Below are 20815 nucleotides of genomic sequence, written 5' to 3'. Positions count from 1 at the left end.
GAACTCAGTCGACAAGAAACGGCAATGAACAATCCATGCCCGTTCATCACGACAGAATCCCGATCCACAAGAAACCGTCCAGACATCACCGGGCATTGTTACGATTTTGATCCGATACAGCAGAATCAGTCACGACATAGTCACGATTGTAATACGACTGGACAAAATTGACTGAGTTTCCCGAATGTTACGGGACGCACCATACTGCCGGGAGTGCTTGGCCGACCTCTCTGGACCTTTCCCGATCCGTAGAACTCTGTTACGAACGTATACGACTGCGTTCAGACAATGATAGGACATTCCAGATCATTGAGGATAGTAATCCGACTTTTTCACTTTTCGTGTCGTAGCGCAGTCAGATCTCAAACGGGAACCATAATCGGCACTGAGTGAACCTGGCCTAAGGAGAGGTTTCAGGTAGTGCGACACTTAAGACTTTGGTCAAATATATATGTTCAGATCTAAGGTGAAGTGAGGTGAAATTTAACGTCGCGTCCAAGATTATTGCACTTTTATAGCGACGTGCATGCACATGTGTGTGTTTGTGTGTGTGTGGCTGCTTGGACTAGTCCGGACTGATGCCGATTTATAGTGCTAGGTCACTGAGATACCATTTTAACATGAATACCCCACTCAGACACAGTATACTGACTCCGAGCCGATCAGTCCTTGTTTTAGCCCCTTAGTGTCGAGCGCCAGACAGGGTAACAACATGTTCCATCTTTGAACGTCTTTTTTTATGACGCGGCCGGGGATCGAACCCCGGACCTTCCGCTCTCCGGGCGGATGCTCTACCACAAGACCACGGAGGCGGTCTCAGATCTGGGGACGGACATGTGTGATAGTATGTACGTAATCACCATCATTCTACAGGAACCCTGAATCTGAACAGTCAAGAAGTTAATATAATCTCTGGATGGATTTAGGGAGAGATGTATGTAAAAACTGGTTAGAGTTTAATCTTGCAGCTCTGGGTAGTTCGGGGTAGTTGGTTCAAGATTTGAACGTATAAAAACATGACCCCTATTAGTACAATATCGACTGTTTTGTATTGAAGGTATTGGTTGCCTATTTGTACCAGATAGGAAGACACCTACAATACATACTAGGCATAAGTGACAGTAGGTATATAACTCAACTTAATGTCACGAACACAAGAAACAGTTGTTTCATGACATCCGCCATTGCGCTCCCCAACCAATTTAGGATTTTATCAACAATCACTGAACAATATATTTCGGACGAATCTGTGAAATGGATGGATGAGTGAGTTGCGTTTTTAGTAATATTTCGGGAATATCATGGCCAGGGACTTAAACATTAATGGGCATCAAATTACTGCATCCATGCAGGGAATCAAACTCTGTGTAAGCTGCCAAAATCTACCCCCCTTCAGAGTATACCCGGGTAGATTCTGGGAGCTCCCAGAATCTACCCCTGGGTAGATTTTAGGGACTTCCCAGAATCTAACCCAAGGAGGTATAATCTGGGAGTTCATCATCAACCATGCCTCCTCGCCGAACAGCCCGAACCAGAGGTTTCTAAAGTTTCGGGGACAGATGCAGTAAGTATATTCTTTTTCACGTATGAATACAGACGTAACGGGGAGTATGTAACTGTGTCACTGTTGAGTCATCACAAGCTTCTACTGTGTGTGTGTGTGTGGACATCACAAGCTTCTACTGTGTGGGTGTGGGGACATCACAAGCTTCCATCGTGCCAGTGTTGAGTCATCACAAGCTTCTACTGTGCGGGTGTGGGGACATCACAAGCTTCTACTGTGTGGGTGTGTGGACATCACAAGCTTCTACTGTGTGGGTGTGGGGACATCACAAGCTTCTACCGTGTGGGTGTGTGGACATCACAAGCTTCTACTGTGTGGTTGGACACCACAAGCTTCTACTGTGTGGGTGTGGAGACATCACAAGCTTCTACTGTGTGGTTGTGGGGACACCACAAGCTTCTACTGTGTGGTTGTGGAGACATCACAAGCTTCTACTGTGTGGTTGTGGGGACATCACAAGCTTCTACTGTGTGGTTAAGGGGACACCACAAGCTTCTACTGTGTGGGTGTGGAGACATCACAAGCTTCTACTGTGTGGCTGTGTGGACACCACAAGCTTCTACTGTGCGGGTGTGGGGGCATCACAAGCTTCTACTGTGTGGGTGTGGGGACATCACAAGCTTCTACCGTGTGGGGGTAGGGACATCACAAGCTTCTACAGTTTGGGTGTGGGGACATCACAAGCTTCTACTGTGTGGGGGTAGGGACATCACAAGCTTCTACTGTGTGGGTGTGGGGACATCACAGGCTTCTACTGTGTGGGTGTGGGGACATCACAAGCTTCTACTGTGTGGGTGTGGGGACATCACAAGCTTCTACTGTGTGGGTGTGGGGACATCACAAGCTTCTACTGTGTGGGTGTGGGGACATCACAAGCTTCTACTGTGTGGGTGTGGGGACATCACAAGCTTCTACTGTGTGGGTGTGTGGACGTCACAAGCTTCTACTGTGTGGGTGTGGGGACATCACAAGCTTCTACTGTGTGGGTGTGGGGACATCACAAGCTTCTACTGTGTGGGTGTGGGGACATCACAAGCTTCTACTGTGTGGGTGTGGAGACACCACAAGCTTCTACTGTGTCAGTGTGGATGGACACCACAAGCTTCTACTGTGTGGGTGGACACCACAAGCTTCTACTGTGTGGGTGTGGGGACATCACAAGCTTCTACTGTGTCAGTGTGGGGACATCACAAGCTTCTACCGTGTGGGTGTATGGACATCACAAGCTTCTACTGTGTGGGTTTGGGGACACCACAAGCTTCTACTGTGTGGGTGTGGAGACATCACAAGCTTCTACTGTGTGGTTGTGGGGACACCACAAGCTTCTACTGTGTGGTTGTGGAGACATCACAAGCTTCTACTGTGTGGGTGTGGGGACATCACAAGCTTCTACTGTGTGGTTGTGGGGACACCACAAGCTTCTACTGTGTGGGTGTGGAGACATCACAAGCTTCTACTGTGTGGGTGAGTGGACACCACAAGCTTCTACTGTGCGGGTGTGGGGGCATCACAAGCTTCTACTGTGTGGGTGTGGGGACATCACAAGCTTCTACCGTGTGGGGGTAGGGACATCACAAGCTTCTACAGTTTGGGTGTGGGGACATCACAAGCTTCTACTGTGTGGGGGTAGGGACATCACAAGCTTCTACTGTGTGGGTGTGGGGACATCACAGGCTTCTACTGTGTGGGTGTGGGGACATCACAAGCTTCTACTGTGTGGGTGTGGGGACATCACAAGCTTCTACTGTGTGGGTGTGGGGACATCACAAGCTTCTACTGTGTGGGTGTGGGGACATCACAAGCTTCTACTGTGTGGGTGTGTGGACGTCACAAGCTTCTACTGTGTGGGTGTGGGGACATCACAAGCTTCTACTGTGTGGGTGTGGGGACACCACAAGCTTCTACTGTGTGCGTGTGGGGACATCACAAGCTTCTACTGTGTGGGTGTGGAGACACCACAAGCTTCTACTGTGTCAGTGTGGATGGACACCACAAGCTTCTACTGTGTGGGTGGACACCACAAGCTTCTACTGTGTGGGTGTGTGGACACCACAAGCTTCTATAGTGTGGGTGTGTGGACACCACAAGCTTCAACTGTGTGGGTGTGTGGACATCACAGGCTTCTACTGTGTCAGTGTGGGGACATCCCAAGCTTCTACTGTGTGGGTGTGGGGACACCACAAGCTTCAACTGTGTGGGTGTGTGGACATCACAGGCTTCTACTGTGTCAGTGTGGGGACATCCCAAGCTTCTACTGTGTGGGTGTGTGGACGTCACAAGCTTCTACTGTGTGGGTGTGGGGACATCACAAGCTTCTACTGTGTGGGTGTGGGGACATCACAAGCTTCTACTGCGTGGGTGTGGGGACATCACAAGCTTCTACTGTGTGGTTGTGGGGACACCACAAGCTTCTACTGTGTCAGTGTGGGGACGTCACAAGCTTCTACTGTGTGGTTGTGGGGACATCACAAGCTTCTACTGTGTGGGTGTGGGGACATCACAAGCTTCTACTGTGTGTGGACGTCAGAAGCTTCTACTGTGTTAGATTTTGGACATCACAAGCTTCTACAGTCTGGGTGTGGGGACGTCACAAGCTTCTACTGTGTGGGTGTGGGGACATCACAAGCTTCTACAGTTAGGGTGTGGGGACATCACAAGCTTCTACTGTGCCAGTGTTGGGACGTCACAAGCTTCTACTGTGTGGGTTTGGGGACACCACAAGCTTCTACTGTGTGGGTGTGGGGACATCACAAGCTTCTACTGTGTGGGTGTGGGGACATCACAAGCTTCTACTGTGTGGGTGTGGGGACATCACAAGCTTCTACTGTGTGGGTGTGGGGACATCACATGCTTCTACTGTGTGGGTGTGGGGACATAACAAGCTTCAACTGTGTTAGATTTCGGACATCACAAGCCTCTTCCATGTTTGAGGGGTAGTAAAGACAGAAACAATGTATTTACTTGTATACCTTTATTTCATTCAAGAGAGCAGATAACAGAGTCGGTGGTACATATATACACTGTTATCAAAATAGAGAGAATGTCCGGTGATCACACGTGTGAATGAAAGAAAGCTACACCCAAAATACTTCTGGTAAAAGATAAAAATAAATAAAATGACAAAGGACGGTATTTGTTGAACCCGATTGGGAGAGTGACAAGAAACCAAAGTGAATCTTGTCTAAGTGTGACCTGTATACAAGTCTGTGTGACTGACTGACTGTCTGTCTGTCTGTATGTAGAGCATACCGACTCACCAAATATCACTCGGGGGTGGATATCTGGATGTGGGTTCAGTTCTCACACAGATGTCTATTATATTAACAGCTATGTGTCTCACTTCAAAACACATTATTCAACCATCATATTGTCACCATATACAGTTCCTACTCAATATAGAGTAAATAGTAAATGTCGCCATTTACAGAACAGTATTTGCTTATAAGGCCCACATAACCTTTTATTGTTCCATCTAAAAAAACAACTACCATTATTCATCAGTCTCCATAATCAACAGGACTTAAGAGGATGCTATGGTTCCTTATACAAATCTTTGAAATTTGGGTCAACTGCCTTGGAATTTTTTAAATGTTATTTTTTTGTACAATTTCAGATTAAAGATAATGCAAAAACAATTTCTCATGTAATTAATACCGAAGTCCCTTGTGTTGTTGCAGGTGCAATGGAACCACATCATTTCCTTTTAAAACCTTTATTGTTTCTGTAAAGATATGGCTTTACAGCCCTCAATACAGATGGCGAATGTTTTACATATGTTACCATAATATACATGGGAACTCCTTAAACTTTGAGCAGATTGCTAAACTTGATATGTACGAGGACCTTTGGATGATGAGAGCGTATCGGCAACAGTGAATACACAAACAAAACTGATGATACAGCACTTTCAACAGCTTTTTGTCATAAATATCCCATTCTCTACACGATGCACAGCAATGTGTTGGACTGCCCATGGTGGACAACTTACACTGATATGTAGACGATGGTTCTTGCGTACATAGAGCTGGTACAGCCTTGTACATAAAGATACCGGTACTGGTAAACAAACGCAAGAAAAACCTTACTGCAGTAAACCCTCAGTTCGCAAATATATGCAGGCCAGGCTATTCATGAATGCAAAAATGCAAGACACTTCAGTGAAGAACATCATTATTCAGTGCAAATTACAAGGATGGTTGAAAAATTGAATGTAATAACTTTCAGATCTTTGCACATGTGCATTTTTCAATTCTAAAAGTTGATTGGGCATCTTGGTGCCCCTTTACTGCACTGATGAGACCAATACGATGATATGTCAGAAACTGATAATGTTTCGTCACCAGGAGAAGATGAGTTTCACAAAGGTTACCTTGTTTTACGTTTGAAATGGGTTTTTTCATATTCTTTCTTAAAATGTCAATGTGTAAAGCACAAAAACATATCATAAATTTCATAACACAGATTGTGTCGTGAATGAACAATGTAAGTACTAACCAAAGACTTGTCACATGCTTCATTCACTCGGGACACGTCTCATTGCATCTCATGGTTATTTCTCCAAATCTCCCTATCTTGATGATTTTGTTTGTGTTTTGCTTAACGACATGCCACACTCGGCAATATTCCAGCTTTATGATGGCAGCCTGCAAATAATGAGTCCGGACAATCCAGTGACATGATGACATGCATCAACCAGTCAGCGAGCATGACCGCCCAATCCTGTAAGTCGCGTCTTACGACAAGCAAGGGTTGCTGAAAACCAATTCTAACCCAGACTTTCATGTTGATGAAAAGGACTATTTTTATGCAGTAAGGCTACACCTGTGAACTGGGAATATGCAGGTTTTTCTTAAGTTAAGTTTGCCAGTAGGATGAAAACATGTCTGGTTTCCTATCTCGATCAGTCATTAACACAAACAAACTTGTTTACCTCATGCAGGGAGGTTTGAATGAGGTCATGCTCATGCATTACCTATTTCACATCATGGACAGAAAACAAATATTTCATTATCAACAACTGCTACCATTTTGCAGTTGATTCAAATCTTCAAAAATAACAACAGCTTAAAATTACAGCAAAACACACAAATAGGATGGACATAAATTCTGATTTGTTAAAGCTATATTACAAGTGGATCAACGAATTAGTGAGGAGTCATTATTTTGGCAGAAACAACAGTATCTGTTAGATGTACAAGATTAGAGGTTGGACCAACAGAGGAATCTGAAGATACTGACTACTGGGTACCCAGGACGTTAAGTTCCAAGGATGACGGATCAATTAAAGACAATAGTTTGGAATTAATGAACGAATGAGAATGGTTTCACGCCGCTTTTAGCAATATTCCAGCAACATCACGGCGGGGGGACACCAGAAATGGGCTCTACACATTATGCCCATGTCGGGAATCGAACCCGGGTCTTCGGCGAGACGAGTGAACGCTTTAACCACTTGGCTACCTGACGCCCCTGTTTGGAATGAAGAGATGGAGAAGAAAATGGAGGGATGGTAGAAGCCAGTCAGGGTTACCTTACAGTTCTGGATAGTTGGTTCAAAATTTGAACGTATGAGATCATAACTTTTATTTTATTCCCTCAGCAATATTCCAGCTATATGATGGCGGTCTGTAAATAATTGAGTCTGGACCAGACTATCCAGTGATTGACACCATGAGCATCTATCCACGCAATTGGGATAGGATGACATGCATCAACCAAGTCATCAAGCCTGACCACCTGATCACGTTAGTTGCCTTTAACGACAAGCATAGTCGCCTTGTGTAAGTCTAAGGTGTTTGTCGCCTATCTAAGTCAGGGGGGTTGAATTCATTTTTCTTCCAGAAGTGACTTAAATGACTATCACAAAAATACATACCAATAAGAAAACTGAAACTAATTGTTGGATCAAGCAGTGCCCTTATGCTTGTCCCTTTGTCAACATCCCTGCTCACACATTTGTGTCATACATACATCCCCCTGACCATCCCAAAAAATGGTATTCCCCCACCCCTCCCCAATAGTATCAGCAGCAGGTGTGGTCACTCAGTCTGCTGCCACAAAATCATTCAGATGAAGATGCTTTCTAAACCCAGGTCACACCAATGTTCTGCACACCGTGACTCAGAATTTACCTGTCATCAATCATACATGTTTTCAAGGAACATTATTCAGCCCTACGATAGTCAGGTAAAAGCCACTCTCTCCACAGATTAATTGTAAAATCATAAAAATACAACATTATCATATGGTCAATTCATAATTGTCTCTCTTTTCAATCAGTAAAATTTGATTATGTTTTTAAGGAATTTCACATGAACCTCAACTTCAAATACATCAGTTTCCATCAGTTATATTGATAAGATTGGGTGAAATTCTGGTGCCATGTATTCCAGAATTGGTAGAATGTGTCTGTGGCACACATGCCTGTAACACCAGGGTGATTGAGGTGACCTATCACTGGACAGAGGTCATCACGTCGAACTAGGTCACTGGTAGGCCATATTGGGGACATATATCCCAGGATATATGTACAAATATACTATGTGTACAATATATATATACACCTTGTGTACAGATATGCAATGTGTTGATATCCATAAGATGTGTACAAATACACCAGGTGGAAATATACACCAAGAATGCAAATACACTAGTTATCACATACTGAGGTCAGTGTAACCACCAAAGATGTAAATATACTGCTTTAAAAAAGGTAAGAATACAGATTCTTTCAAATGACTATGGTTAATCTGTCATGAAACTAACCATAATATGAAAAAATCAGTTGTTCTTATCTTCTTTTGAGAAGTATACATTCAAGCTATTACACAAACAGCATGATGTAAGTGTACACAAAGACATGTCAATATGATATACCGTATTCGACGTAATAAGCGCCCCGCTCTAATAAGCGCCCACATCGATATTACTTAATATATTGGCTAGTGAACAATCCCAATCAGCACCCCTTCCAATTGATCAATGTACACAAGACTTACTTATTCATGTATAATACACACTCGTGTGTTATATGCATCCTTAATTATGGGCAATTAAATTCTGGAAAAATATATATATGTCGTATATAAACATTTCAGGCTGTCAGCATGAACCACAAAATTTATCTTTCAACTCTGTTTTTTTCACCAAAATATTATTCTAATAAGAGCCCCCTATTTCTAATTTTGAGAGCTCCCTGGGAGCTTATTACGTTGAATATGGTATTGTCGAATATCATCTCACAATAGACAAATACAGCGGATGCCAATATACACCAATGTGTATCACACCCCAGGTTACACACAAACCAGACAAAACACACACTCTTATGACCGATACGCACAGATAAAGTAAGAACAAGTTGTATCTATTGTGATTATTATGACCATCACAAAATATTATGTCCATACACAATATGTCAGTATCGAGATGTAGTTTACACTCTGATAGTAAGGCAGCTGTCAAATGCATATACAAGGTGATGACCACTACAACGCCATCTGTATCAGAACCATGAACAGGGGAGACAACCGCTGTGAAGTTAAAAAGGATTTGACCTAAAGGGGCATGGAAATCAGCCTCTAAATCCGGTACTAAAAAGCAGTGCAAACTCTTCCTTTTCGCATGAACACAAATTTCTTTAAGCGGCTACCACAACACGACCTCTTGGGGCAGAGCTGACATGTCTGAAAACATGTCTGTCACAACAACAACATTTGAGTTTAACAAATTAAGTAACTTGTAAAACATAGGCAGTAAGCCAAGGATGAGTTTCAGATCTACATCCCTCAACTATCATCAACTCAAAATATGTTAGTTCCAATCAAAAATATTTCTGGTAAGTAGTTAAGGAACCAGCCATTTATTATTTATTGCAGGGGTGGGGGTGGGGGTGGGGGTGGGGGTGGGGGTGGGGGTGTAGTAGGGGTAGGGGGAAGCGATTGGTCTTAGGTTTGTATCATATTTTGCTACCCCCATTTTTTCAAGAAACCCAAAATAATTTTAACATTTAACTTTTTTTCATGACCTTTCCCCCTGTAATAAATTACCAGTCCTTACATACTGTTCAAATTTTTCAAATTTATAACTATTTCATATGAAAAAATAGAATTTTGTCATTTCTTTATGCCTCTATACAGACAGTTGTGAAAAGTGTTGGTGACCCCATCTGTTTAGCTCGGTCATTTTTTCATGACCTCTTATCTCACCGTTCCCCTACTCCTATAATAAATTACCAGTCCCTTCACTGCTACCAGGGTCAAGGTAAGTGAACACAAAACACACAGCATAGGATGGCACGAGTCATCATTCACTCTCACCCCCCGTAGCAGTTTCTTCAACACTGTGCAAACACAGTACATATGCAGCGACAACAAATCACATGAGTCAAGAGAATCATTGAATGTCTGGTTGACATCAGTGAAATGACTTGCGTCACACTGAATACTGACATTTGATTAATTACTTGCTAAAAAAAATGGGCTTTTGATGATCGTGATATCTAATCATGTAAATATATTCATAAAAAAAATGAGTTTGCTAATTCCAAAATAATCTCCAGATCAATTGAAAGAAATGTCTTGAACATGTATTTGTAAAAGATGGATGATACGAAGCTGAAATCTAGATTGGTTTATTTAGTTTCTACGTCCCACGCATGGTGGGTGTCGAGTGATGGATCACAGCATTGCTGGAATGTGCACATGAATATGGGGGGGCAGTAGGACGACGGCTAGTGTGGGTACGCCATGCCGCCATTGCTGTGAAATGGGCGGAGTCACTGAGTCGCTAACAGCACAACAAAATATCAAATAAATAAAACATCAGACACGCAGAAAGAATCCACAAACAAAGGAAGGGAAGAGGTGGGCTTGTTGTCATTCAACTTCGTCATATTTTGATTCATTTCCTCTAAGTCATTACGTAACTAGGACAACCACTTCACAAACAAAACAAACATTCACAACCATTGGCTGGATCCCCAGCCAATCACATCACACACAGCTATAGCATCGGAATATAGAAGTTCTAATAAACTCTAAGTAGTTTGCAAAACATGATGCACACTTGAGTAGGTGCTACGTTTACCGAGTACCTAGAGAGTAACTCAAAATTGTTAGTTTATAAAATAGACTTTATGGTATTCGGCAAGCATGTCTATGTGTACAGACAAGGAGACGCCAGGTCCTGATGAAGTCTACCCATGGGGATGATGCTGAAGCCGTTGATGACGCCTCCAGATTCCGATGTCGTAAGGCCCACCCATCCAGTCCCTGTCTGAAGAACACACACTTGTAGAAGTCAATGTCCGAGTGCACAGAGCAGCCCTAACTACACACTACCACCTGCCTGCTGTGGTAAGTCCGAACATCCTTCAAGTTTCCTATTAGCACTTGAACTTATTGTGACCTAGATCTTGAAAGACAACAAAGCTAGATACTTTGTGAATAACCCTTCTCGTAGCTATAAGCTCTGCACGGCAAGTCGGGCTCGCACGGGGCCGTGTCATGCTCTGTCTACGTACACGTATATACATATATATAGAGATATAGATTTTCCTAATGATTGCACCCCGTTGCCATGCAGTGTTGCCATGCAGCAGACAGTACTACATCACTCGGATTCCCACTTGTCCATCAGCCATCCTATAATGTACATAGATGAGGGTCACTCGCACGCCAGCTTGCCGTCGAAGCTACTGAGAGCAATGCCGAAGGCTTGGAGAGCACACATGGGATAGTTGAAGTCCATGGTAAACACGTCCTCCGCCACACGGCCAAACTGCATCACGATGTAGTCAACTGTAACAAGAAAGGAAGTTATTAACTATGATGTGATACCTGTGAAGATCCAGGTTAGAATTGCTCTTCAGCAACCCGTGCTAGTTATATGAGGCGACTAATGGGATTGGTCAGGCTCCGTGACTTGGTTGATGCATGTCATCGTATTCCATTTGCGTGGATCGATGCTCATGATGTCAGTCACTGGACTGTCTGGAGAAGAATCGATTATTTACAGACCGCCATCATATAGCTGGAATATTGCGCTATTTCATAGTGCAAGCCCATTGAGATACTATGCTGCAGTTAAACATGGATACCCCACTCAGACATACAGTAAACAGACTACGAGTCGACCAGTCCTGGTTTTATCCCCTTAATACACATCTCCCCGAAGCAAGAGAGTTAACTGACTATAAAAGTCTAGTTTCCACCCTTGCCAAACTAGGCTGGTATTATGGAGTTACATTTTGGCTGGACTAATGAGTCTATGCATAGTCCAATCAAAATCGCGTAACATAATCGAAATCCTGGTTCGCAAACTTTCGTGCTGATTTCGTTCAATTCCAACTCGTTGACAACTGATATTTTCCAAACCTTTTCATTATTTTAATCAAGATGCACTTCGCGATGTAAGACTCGTTTTATCACAATAGATCTTGATAATCTATCAGATCGTCTTGACTGTGCGCCGCCACTTTGTTTGAATCAAATGCAAGTGATCCGAAAGGTGGAATCTGATTTGTCCATATGAGAGGTTTAGAAGCGTCATTACTCGTAATAACCACTGGTGGCACTACGATCGAGCCCAGGAATTCCAGCCTAGTTCGGCAAGGGTGGAAACTGGACTTCTAAAGTCAGTTAACTCTCTTGCCTCGGGAAGATGCTTAATACAGGGCACCAGGGATGGTAACAACAAGTACAATCTTTTAACGTTTTCGATATGACGAGGCCCAGGACCGAACCATAGACATTCTGCAATCACCGGGCAGACACTCTATCCACTACACCACAGAGACAGATTATGAATACTGGCAGGGGATTGTTATTTTACACCACCCTGAACAGTATTTCAGTTACATCATGGTCTGTCACTAAATGTTGGAGTCAAGGCTGAAGGCATGCAGTTCTTACACATTTACCTATCTGTTTAAATTCACAGTCAGTAATTTCCTTAAAACGTTCCCGTTCTTTGTAGATATATTTTTTGCTCACTTGCTGGAGCTGCTAAAATATTTTCACGCTTCCCCACTTCGGATTTAGAGCCTTTACACGACAAACTTTTTGGGGTTTTTAAAATAATAAAAAAATTGATTTGGCATTTGGGTCTTTTGATAATGGTTTCTTCCTCTTCTTTTTTTTTGACTGATCACTGTGTCTATCAGTACTAGACATTAAACTTTAATGACATCACCACAGGCAAGGAGTGGTGACGTTATCTCAACATGACGTCACATAACAATTGAATAGATTGTCCAATCAAGGATAAGAGATCATGGTAAACTTGATATAATATATAACATTGTGAATCTGCCACGGATCTGAGAACCTGCCATGGATAAGCTTCCCGCCCTAGATCTGAGTCCCACATATTGTGTCGAGAAGTTTCAGTTTAATGTGGAGAGCAGTACAGACTGACAAAGATATGCTGTGTCAAACATGATAGGATTACAAGTATTTAGGATAAAAGCCTCTCCAAACATGCAGAAGTCCTGCGTCAAGAGGTCAAACCCTGGGGACGAATAGCTCACTAAACACATGAACATTCTAAAGGTAGACAAAACAGTAAGTGAAATTAGCCACTCTATAATAGGTGAGGTGAAATTGGGTTTCACGTTGCGTCCAAGATTATTGCACTTATATAGCGACGTGCATGCACGTGTGTTTGTGTGGCTGCTAGTACTAGTCCGGACTGATGCCGATTTATAGTGCTAGCACACTGAGATACTATGCCGCAGTTTAAAATGAATACCCCACTCAGACACAGTATACTGACTCCGAGCCAACAAGTCCTTGTTTTAGCCCATTAATGCCAAGCGCCAGACAGGGTAACAACAAATACCATCTTTTAATGTCTTTTGGTAGATGCAGACCTTCCTCTCTGGGCAGACGCACTACCACTAGACCACGGAGGCGGTCCACCCTATTATAAGCAACATTGTAAGCAGTTGAGATGAAAATATGGTATTCTTCAATGAAATTCTCTTGATAGATAATCAAATCAAATTTCAAGGACTCTGCCTGAGTGCGTCTACTGTGGAGAAATGGAGCCACTGTAGACCTTGGTAACCTTGGTAACCTACCATCATTATCATGCACAATCTGGAAATTCTTCACTGAAGCCTGGGTGACACGTCCGTGGAAATTCAGCACATAGGACTGGGTCTCTGAAACACCATGAGAACATTAATAATCACATAAACAGTAGGTATCTGGTGGAGGGAGTTATTTTACCAAATTCACTATTGAGTAGGGCTGATTATTAGCTAGTTTAACGATGGTAATTGTATTGTAATAGTAGCTAACACTATGGCAATAGTATTCCAAAGGTAGTAAACCAACATTAAGGCTTCATTATATCATTAATCAATGTAATAGAAATGAATAAAGTATTATTGACAATTTCAAAGATGGCCATTTTCCTCAAACCAAAGGGAAGTAACTCTAATCTGAAGTTGTCGTAATCCTTGCTAACCAACAACACAGATAGGTTTGAAATTCGCCTAAAATATGTATTATTTATAACGAATTGCAACCATTGAAACTATCAATTGTTATGCATACTATTGACATTTATAAATTCCTATCGATATAGTACTATTTTAAGGTTTGATAGTACTATATATCATTACACTCCTAGTAGTAAGTGAGTAAATGTTGTTTAAACTCCAGTCAGAATTATCCCAGCTTTATGACAGCAGCCTGTAGAAAACTGTGTCTGGCCCCAGCAGACAAATGGTTGATGGCAACAATGCCCGATCAGGTTCGATGACACACTGATGTGTGTTGTTGAAGTGTTGTACTGACCATCGTTCCAGACCGGTGTCTTGTTGTGAAGCTCCAGTAGGTTCTCCATATGTTTCCTCTTGTACCGCTCCACCAGCCCATCATGATCCTGCAACACACATTGATTCAGTAATAAAACACACCAATTCAGTAACATCACACACCGATTTAGTAACAATACACACTGATTCAGTAACATCACACACCGATTGAGTAATAAAACACACATATTCGGTAACAACACACACATATTCAGTAACAACACACACATATTCAGTAACAACACACACCGATTCAGTAACAACACACACATATTCAGTAACAACACACACCAATTCAGTAACATCACACACCGATTCAGTAACAATACACACCAATTCAGTAACATCACACACCGATTGAGTAATAAAACATACATATTCAGTAACAACAGACACTGATTCAGTAACAACAAACACCGATTCAGTAATAAAACACACATATTCAGTAACAACACACACTGATTCAGTAACAACACAAACCGATTCAGTAACAACACACACCGATTCAGTTGGTTTTTCTAATCAAGCAACCTCAAAAACGTTAACACAGGGTATTCTGAACTAGAGTTGCGAGCTGTATGACAGACTCCATCCAAATCGTCTATCTTTCGCTTCAACGGGATGAACAGCTTTCATTCATAAAAAAATATAATGAAAAAATGATATCAAATATGAAATACAGAAATGTTTCAATTGCTGCCCCAGAGTTATGTCCCCTTGATCAGCTACCTCCACAGCGTCACTCACCCCTCTAGGTTTGATGTCCACTCTCTCGTGGTCCAGATTCATCCCAGGGATGATGACTGTCATCTTGCGCGGACCCTTGAAGCCCAGCACATTTGTTTCCTGAAAGCAAGGACAGTGTTACAGCAGATGTACAGTAGAGACCTTGCACATGTTCTGAGGTGAAATGGGCTTGAATGTCAAGTTCAAGAAAATTGCACTTACGGTATATTGTGATGTGCATGCACGTTTGTGTGTGTGCGTGCATGGGTGCGTGCTGGTGCTTGTACTAGTCCGGACTAATGCTGATTTTAAAGTGCTAGTCCACCGAGATACCATGCTACAGTTTAACATGAATATCCCACTCAGAAACAGTACACTGACTCCGAGCAGATCAGTCCTTGTTTTAGCCTCATAATGCAGAGCACCAGGCAGGGTAACAACAAGTACCATCTTTTACTGTTTGGTATGATGCCGCTGGGGATCAAACCCCCAACCTACAGCTCTCCGGGCAGATGCTCTACCACTAGTCCACGGAACGGTCACACAGGACCCTTGCATTATTGAGAACTTATAGATCCTATGGTCTGCATGTACAGCATAAGGTAGCCTCATGTGGCACCGGAAAGCATCTATTCCATTGAGGTTAGTGATGAATGCTGTTTTATGCAGCACTCAGCAGTATTCCATTTACATCATGGAAATGTATCAGTTCCATCCCACACCTTTGGGGTATGATGACACACAATCATGCAAATTACTGAGCCTGACCATTTTAGGTTACTAGGGTGAGATGAGGTGAAATTGGATTTAACGTCGCGTCTAAGATTAGTGCACTTATATAGCGACGTGCATACACGTGTGTGTGAGTGTGGCTGCTTGTACTAGTCCGGACTGATGCCGATTTATAGTGCTAGCTCACTGAGATACCATGCCGCAGTTTAACATGAATACCCCACTCAGACACAGTATACTGACTCCGAGCCGACCAGTCCTTGTTTTAGCCCATTAATGCCCAGCGCCAGACAGGGTAACAACAAGTACCATCTTTTAATGTCTTTTGGCGTTTCCGCTCTCCGGGCGGACGCTCTACCACTAGACCACGGTGGTGGTCTAGGTTCCTGGGGACCTTACCAGGGTCCCCTCAAGTTTATTCCACTTGGAACATACAGCATGATACAAATTATCTTCCGCTATGAGAGTTAGCAATAGATAGGCAGTAAACTACTCACATAGACAACAGCAACCATTTCCCGTCTTGCGCCGTCCCCAGCTTTCTTGGGGTTGTCACCATTATCAAACAGCGTGAACTGTGTCCCTAGCAGGTTAGATCTGGAATGAAAATTTGAGTGTCAGTGTGAGTGAATTGGATTCACTGCCTCTTAAATACACTAAACAAAGTAAGTTAGGGATCATGGTTAGTATTGGGGCTATTCACTACAAAAACATTTATCATATCTCCATGTCAGAATGTCGAGATGTGATTGGTTCACGTGATAATGATAAAATACAAGGTATCCTGCTTGCAAGAGAAATAAATTTCTGAGAGGGAGAATAGATTCCTTATACCCCATCATGAAGAAAACAGGCTGCACCTGGATTTCTCAGTGGGAGCATAAATCTCTTATACCCCACCACGAGGAAAACAGGCTGCACTTGGATTTCTCAGTGGGAGCATAAATCTCTTATACCCCACCACGAAGAAAACAGGCTGCACTTGGATTTCTCAGTGGGAGCATAAATCTCTTATACCCCACCACGAAGAAAACAGGCTGCACTTGGATTTCTCAGTGGGAGCATAAATCTCTTATACCCCACCACAAAGAAAACAGGCTGCACTTGGATTTCTCAGTGGGAGCATAAATCTCTTATACCCCACCACAAAGAAAACAGGCTGCACTTGGATTTCTCAGTGGGTGAAAAAAATCCTTAAAGGCAAAAAGCTGCATGCTTTTTTCAAGTCAATGAAAGACAGGTGACAAGTTCACCTCAGCAGATTAAAACATGTCTAAACCTAACACGGGATGCATAAAGCCCCATGTACCCCAAGTGATCCTACTACAACTTATAATACCAAAAATTACTGATGACCCCAATCAGTGTAGTATAACAAGGCTGCTGTGAACATTGACAGGCATGTTAACCACAGGGGATGCAGCTTGTTGATGTATACCAGAGTGTTGGCAGCTTATGACCAATACTCAGGATAATATTGGACTCAGGTACCCTGTGCACAGCCATTTGCCATACAGATCATGATCACAAACACGATTGCTGAATCACGTATTTTCATCTCAACTGCTTATTCAAACTCAGATGAAGTATACTGTTTTGTTTGTTTCTTGTTTAGCACCGCACTCAGTAATATTCCAGCTATATGATGGCGGTCTGTAAATATTCGAGTCTGGACCACACAATCCAGGGATTGACATCACGAGCATCCATCTACGCATTTGGGATATGATGACATGAAGTGTACTGACTGACAGGACCAATGATGGTGATTCTCACAAAGTCAAACATACCTTAGTTTGCCAATAAAGGACTCTCCTGTACGGGACAGGTCGGTGGGGTCAGTTGAGATCAGATAGTTTGAGGTCGCACTCTTCTTCCGTTTTCTTCCAGCTAACAGGAATGTCTGCAGACACACAAAGCAATAACTTCAACGAAACCTTCAGGGCAAATGTGGACTAAAGTCTACCAGTCTTTTCACTGACTGATATCTCTATTCAATCTAATATCAAGACCATTGTTTGAGATTTTGTATGTAAACTGTATACCCGTGAGACAGTAGTCTCGAATCAATAAACTATTATATCTGAGGCTAAAAAAAATAATAATCTTGGTTCAAAGGCACCATCACATCATCAGAAACTCTGGTGCACGTTTCGTTTTTATTTCCATTTAATTTTTTTTTTTAAATTCCTAATTCTTTAAAACAATGCGATCCAATATAGCACAAAGTTACTTCCCTTACATGCACACTGCTTAACCGTGGATCTCGTGTTATGGTCATGGCGGCAATAGGAGTTTGGATGCTTGTTAATGTAGGGGGGCCCTTTCCCATGTTGATGGTACACAACTGTTTATTTGGTTACATATTAGTTTGAACAAGCAAAAAAATCAAATAAAAAAATCACTGCCTGCCCGCACTATATTTTCAAAATTCATTGCTCCAGAACCAATTATTTTATTTTTTTCAGCCTGAAGAAAGTATTGTATGAAAGAATACTATCATGCAGATCATTTTCTTGACCTGAGTTCTGACAGTCTACATGAGCAGAAGGCATAACATGGCTATTCTCACCTTCTTGCCATCATCCTTCTCCATGTGAAGGAAGTAGGTGGGGAAAATACCACGGTCCACACCCTTCTTGTCCCTGGTGATACGACATTTGACAGTTACCCCTTGGGGCGCGGGGCGCAGAACGAAGTCATCCAGATCCTCACCGGGGTCGGGGGTGTACACACGAGGACCAACAGCACCCATGGCAGGTCCATCAGCATTGTTGCCTTCCTGCCCGCAGAGATAAGCACAGGTTAAGACAAACACATCACAGCAAGGCTGTGCTCCTTGTAGATTATAAGGAAGATAGGGGGAATGGTGTAATCGAATGGTATTACCATCAGTAAACAGGAGTGAGTTGGGTTAACAACAGCTTAATCTGGAAGAAACACCCACAAGGATGAAAATCACATGTGTATGCGTATGTGTGTGCATGTGTCTATCTGTCAAAGGTTCTTTGGGTGAGGTGAGGTGAAATGGGGTTCAACGTCGCGTCCAAGATATTGCACTTATATAGCGACGTGCATGTACGTGTGTGTGTGTGTGTGTGTGTGTGTGGCTGCTTGTACTAGTCCGGACTGATGCCAATTTATAGTGCTAGCTCACTGAGATACCATGCCGCAGTTTAACATGAATACCCCACTCAGATACAGTGTACAGACTCCGAGCCGACCAGTCCTTGTTTTAGCCCCTTAATGCCCAGCACCAGACCGGGTAACAACAAGTACCATCTTTTAACCTCTTTTGGTATGACGCGGCCGGGGATCGAACCCCGGACCTTCCGCTCTCCGGGCGGACGCTCTACCACTAGACCACGGAGGCAGTCGGTTCTTTGGGAGATAAATGTGGTAATTTTGGGGGGAATTGGGGGGAAGATTCAAGATGCATATGATTTAAGAAATCAGAACATGTATGTCAGCAAAAGAACCACTACATTAACTCTTACTGATGCCATGAATCTCTCAGGAACCTAACTAGCACTGTGGCTATAAATCTTCGGTTCATAAATAAGACATTTGCTTAAAAAAAAGGCCAAAAGCAATTACAACTTAAGGATCCACTTTGCAATGCAAAAACTAAAAATGTCAGCAGCAACTGAACCTATTTTTAGCTTGCTACATCACATACATCAAGTAACTGGGGACTTTTATTACCAAAAATTGATTCTTGTTGCCCTAATTTGCTATTAGTAATTCAAAAGAGATAATTTTGTGCAGTTCTAGATAACATTAATCAAACTAGCTCAAACAAACATTTCTAATCTGTATGAAAGAATAATGCTGTTCTGCTAACAATTCCAACTTCTTAATTTATCAAAGCTGGAAACCAAATATGGCTACTTCCTCTTACAGACATAGTTTGTAGAAATGTGAGAAAACTGCTAATATTTTGAATCCAACATGTAGTACAACTACAAAAAGGTAATAACTTGATTTTTTTGGGATTGATTGGGAGATATCATAAGATCTGGCACTCCTTATGTAAGTCATATTTCAAGGCCAGACATTGTATAAACTACCGGTATGTGCTAATAGTGAGAGTCTGGTCTCCGTTAGTCTCTGTGTGTTGGATGACCATTCATGTGTTGGTTGATCGTGTGCATGTGCTGGGTGATTGTGTGTGTGTGCTGGGTGATTGTGTGTGTGTTGGTCGATCATGTGTGTTAGATGATCGTGTGAGTGTGTTGGTTGATCGTGTATGTGTTAGATGATCGTGTGAGTGTGTTGGTTGATCGTGTGTGTGTGCTGGGTGATCGTGTATGCGTTGGTCGATCGTGTGTGTGTTAGATGATCGTGTGAGTGTGTTGGTTGATCGTGTATGTGTTAGATGATCGTGTGAGTGTGTTGGTTGATCGTGTGTGTGTGCTGGGTGATCGTGTATGCGTTGGTCGATCGTGTGTGTGTTAGATGATCGTGTGAGTGTATTGGTCAATCGTGTGTGTGTTAGATGATCGTGTGAGTGTGTTGGTTGATCGTGTGTGTGTGCTGGGTGATCGTGTATGTGTTGGTTGATCGTGTGTGTTAGATGATCGTGTGAGTGTGTTGGTTGATCGTGTGCATGTGCTGGGTGATCGTGTGCGTGTGCTGGGTGATCATGTGTGTGTGCTGGGTGATCGTGTGCGTGTGCTGGGTGATCGTGTGCGTGTGCTGGGTGATCATGTATGTGTTGGTCGATCGTGTGTGTGTTAGATGATCGTGTGAGTGTGTTGGTTGATCGTGTGCGTGTGCTGGATGATTGTGTATGTGTTGGTTGATCGTGTATGTGTTAGATGATCGTGTGAGTGTGCTGGTTGATCGTGTGAGTGTGTTGGTTGATCGTGTATGTGTTAGATGATCGTGTGAGTGTGTTGGTTGATCGTGTGAGTGTGTTGGTTGATCGTGTGTGTGTTAGATGATCGTGTGCGTGTGCTGGGTGA

The 20815-nt window shown here is 42.8% G+C and overlaps 1 protein-coding gene across 4 annotated transcripts in view; it reads right to left on the bottom strand.

Annotated features, from left to right (window-relative positions):
* Positions 1-4520: 4520 nt before the first annotated feature.
* LOC139475859 (tubby-related protein 3-like) overlaps positions 4521-20815 on the bottom strand; it is a 97051-nt gene continuing 80756 nt past the window's right edge. For all 4 annotated transcript variants that reach the window (XM_071259069.1, XM_071259068.1, XM_071259072.1 and 1 more), the window contains 7 exons: positions 18421-18630; positions 17639-17751; positions 16346-16445; positions 15138-15236; positions 14371-14458; positions 13647-13730; positions 4521-11364 (listed from right to left, as the gene is read on the bottom strand). In XM_071259069.1, coding sequence (XP_071115170.1) covers positions 11231-11364; positions 13647-13730; positions 14371-14458; positions 15138-15236; positions 16346-16445; positions 17639-17751; positions 18421-18630 — 828 coding nt within the window. In that variant the 3' untranslated portion in view covers positions 4521-11230. The remainder of the gene's footprint in view (positions 11365-13646; positions 13731-14370; positions 14459-15137; positions 15237-16345; positions 16446-17638; positions 17752-18420; positions 18631-20815) is intronic.

The sequence above is a fragment of the Haliotis cracherodii genome, unplaced genomic scaffold (assembly GCF_022045235.1).
Source record: "Haliotis cracherodii isolate W230 unplaced genomic scaffold, xgHalCrac1.p SCAF_3, whole genome shotgun sequence".
Classification (NCBI taxonomy): domain Eukaryota; kingdom Metazoa; phylum Mollusca; class Gastropoda; order Lepetellida; family Haliotidae; genus Haliotis; species Haliotis cracherodii.
This window is presented reverse-complemented; position numbering and strand designations above follow the sequence as displayed.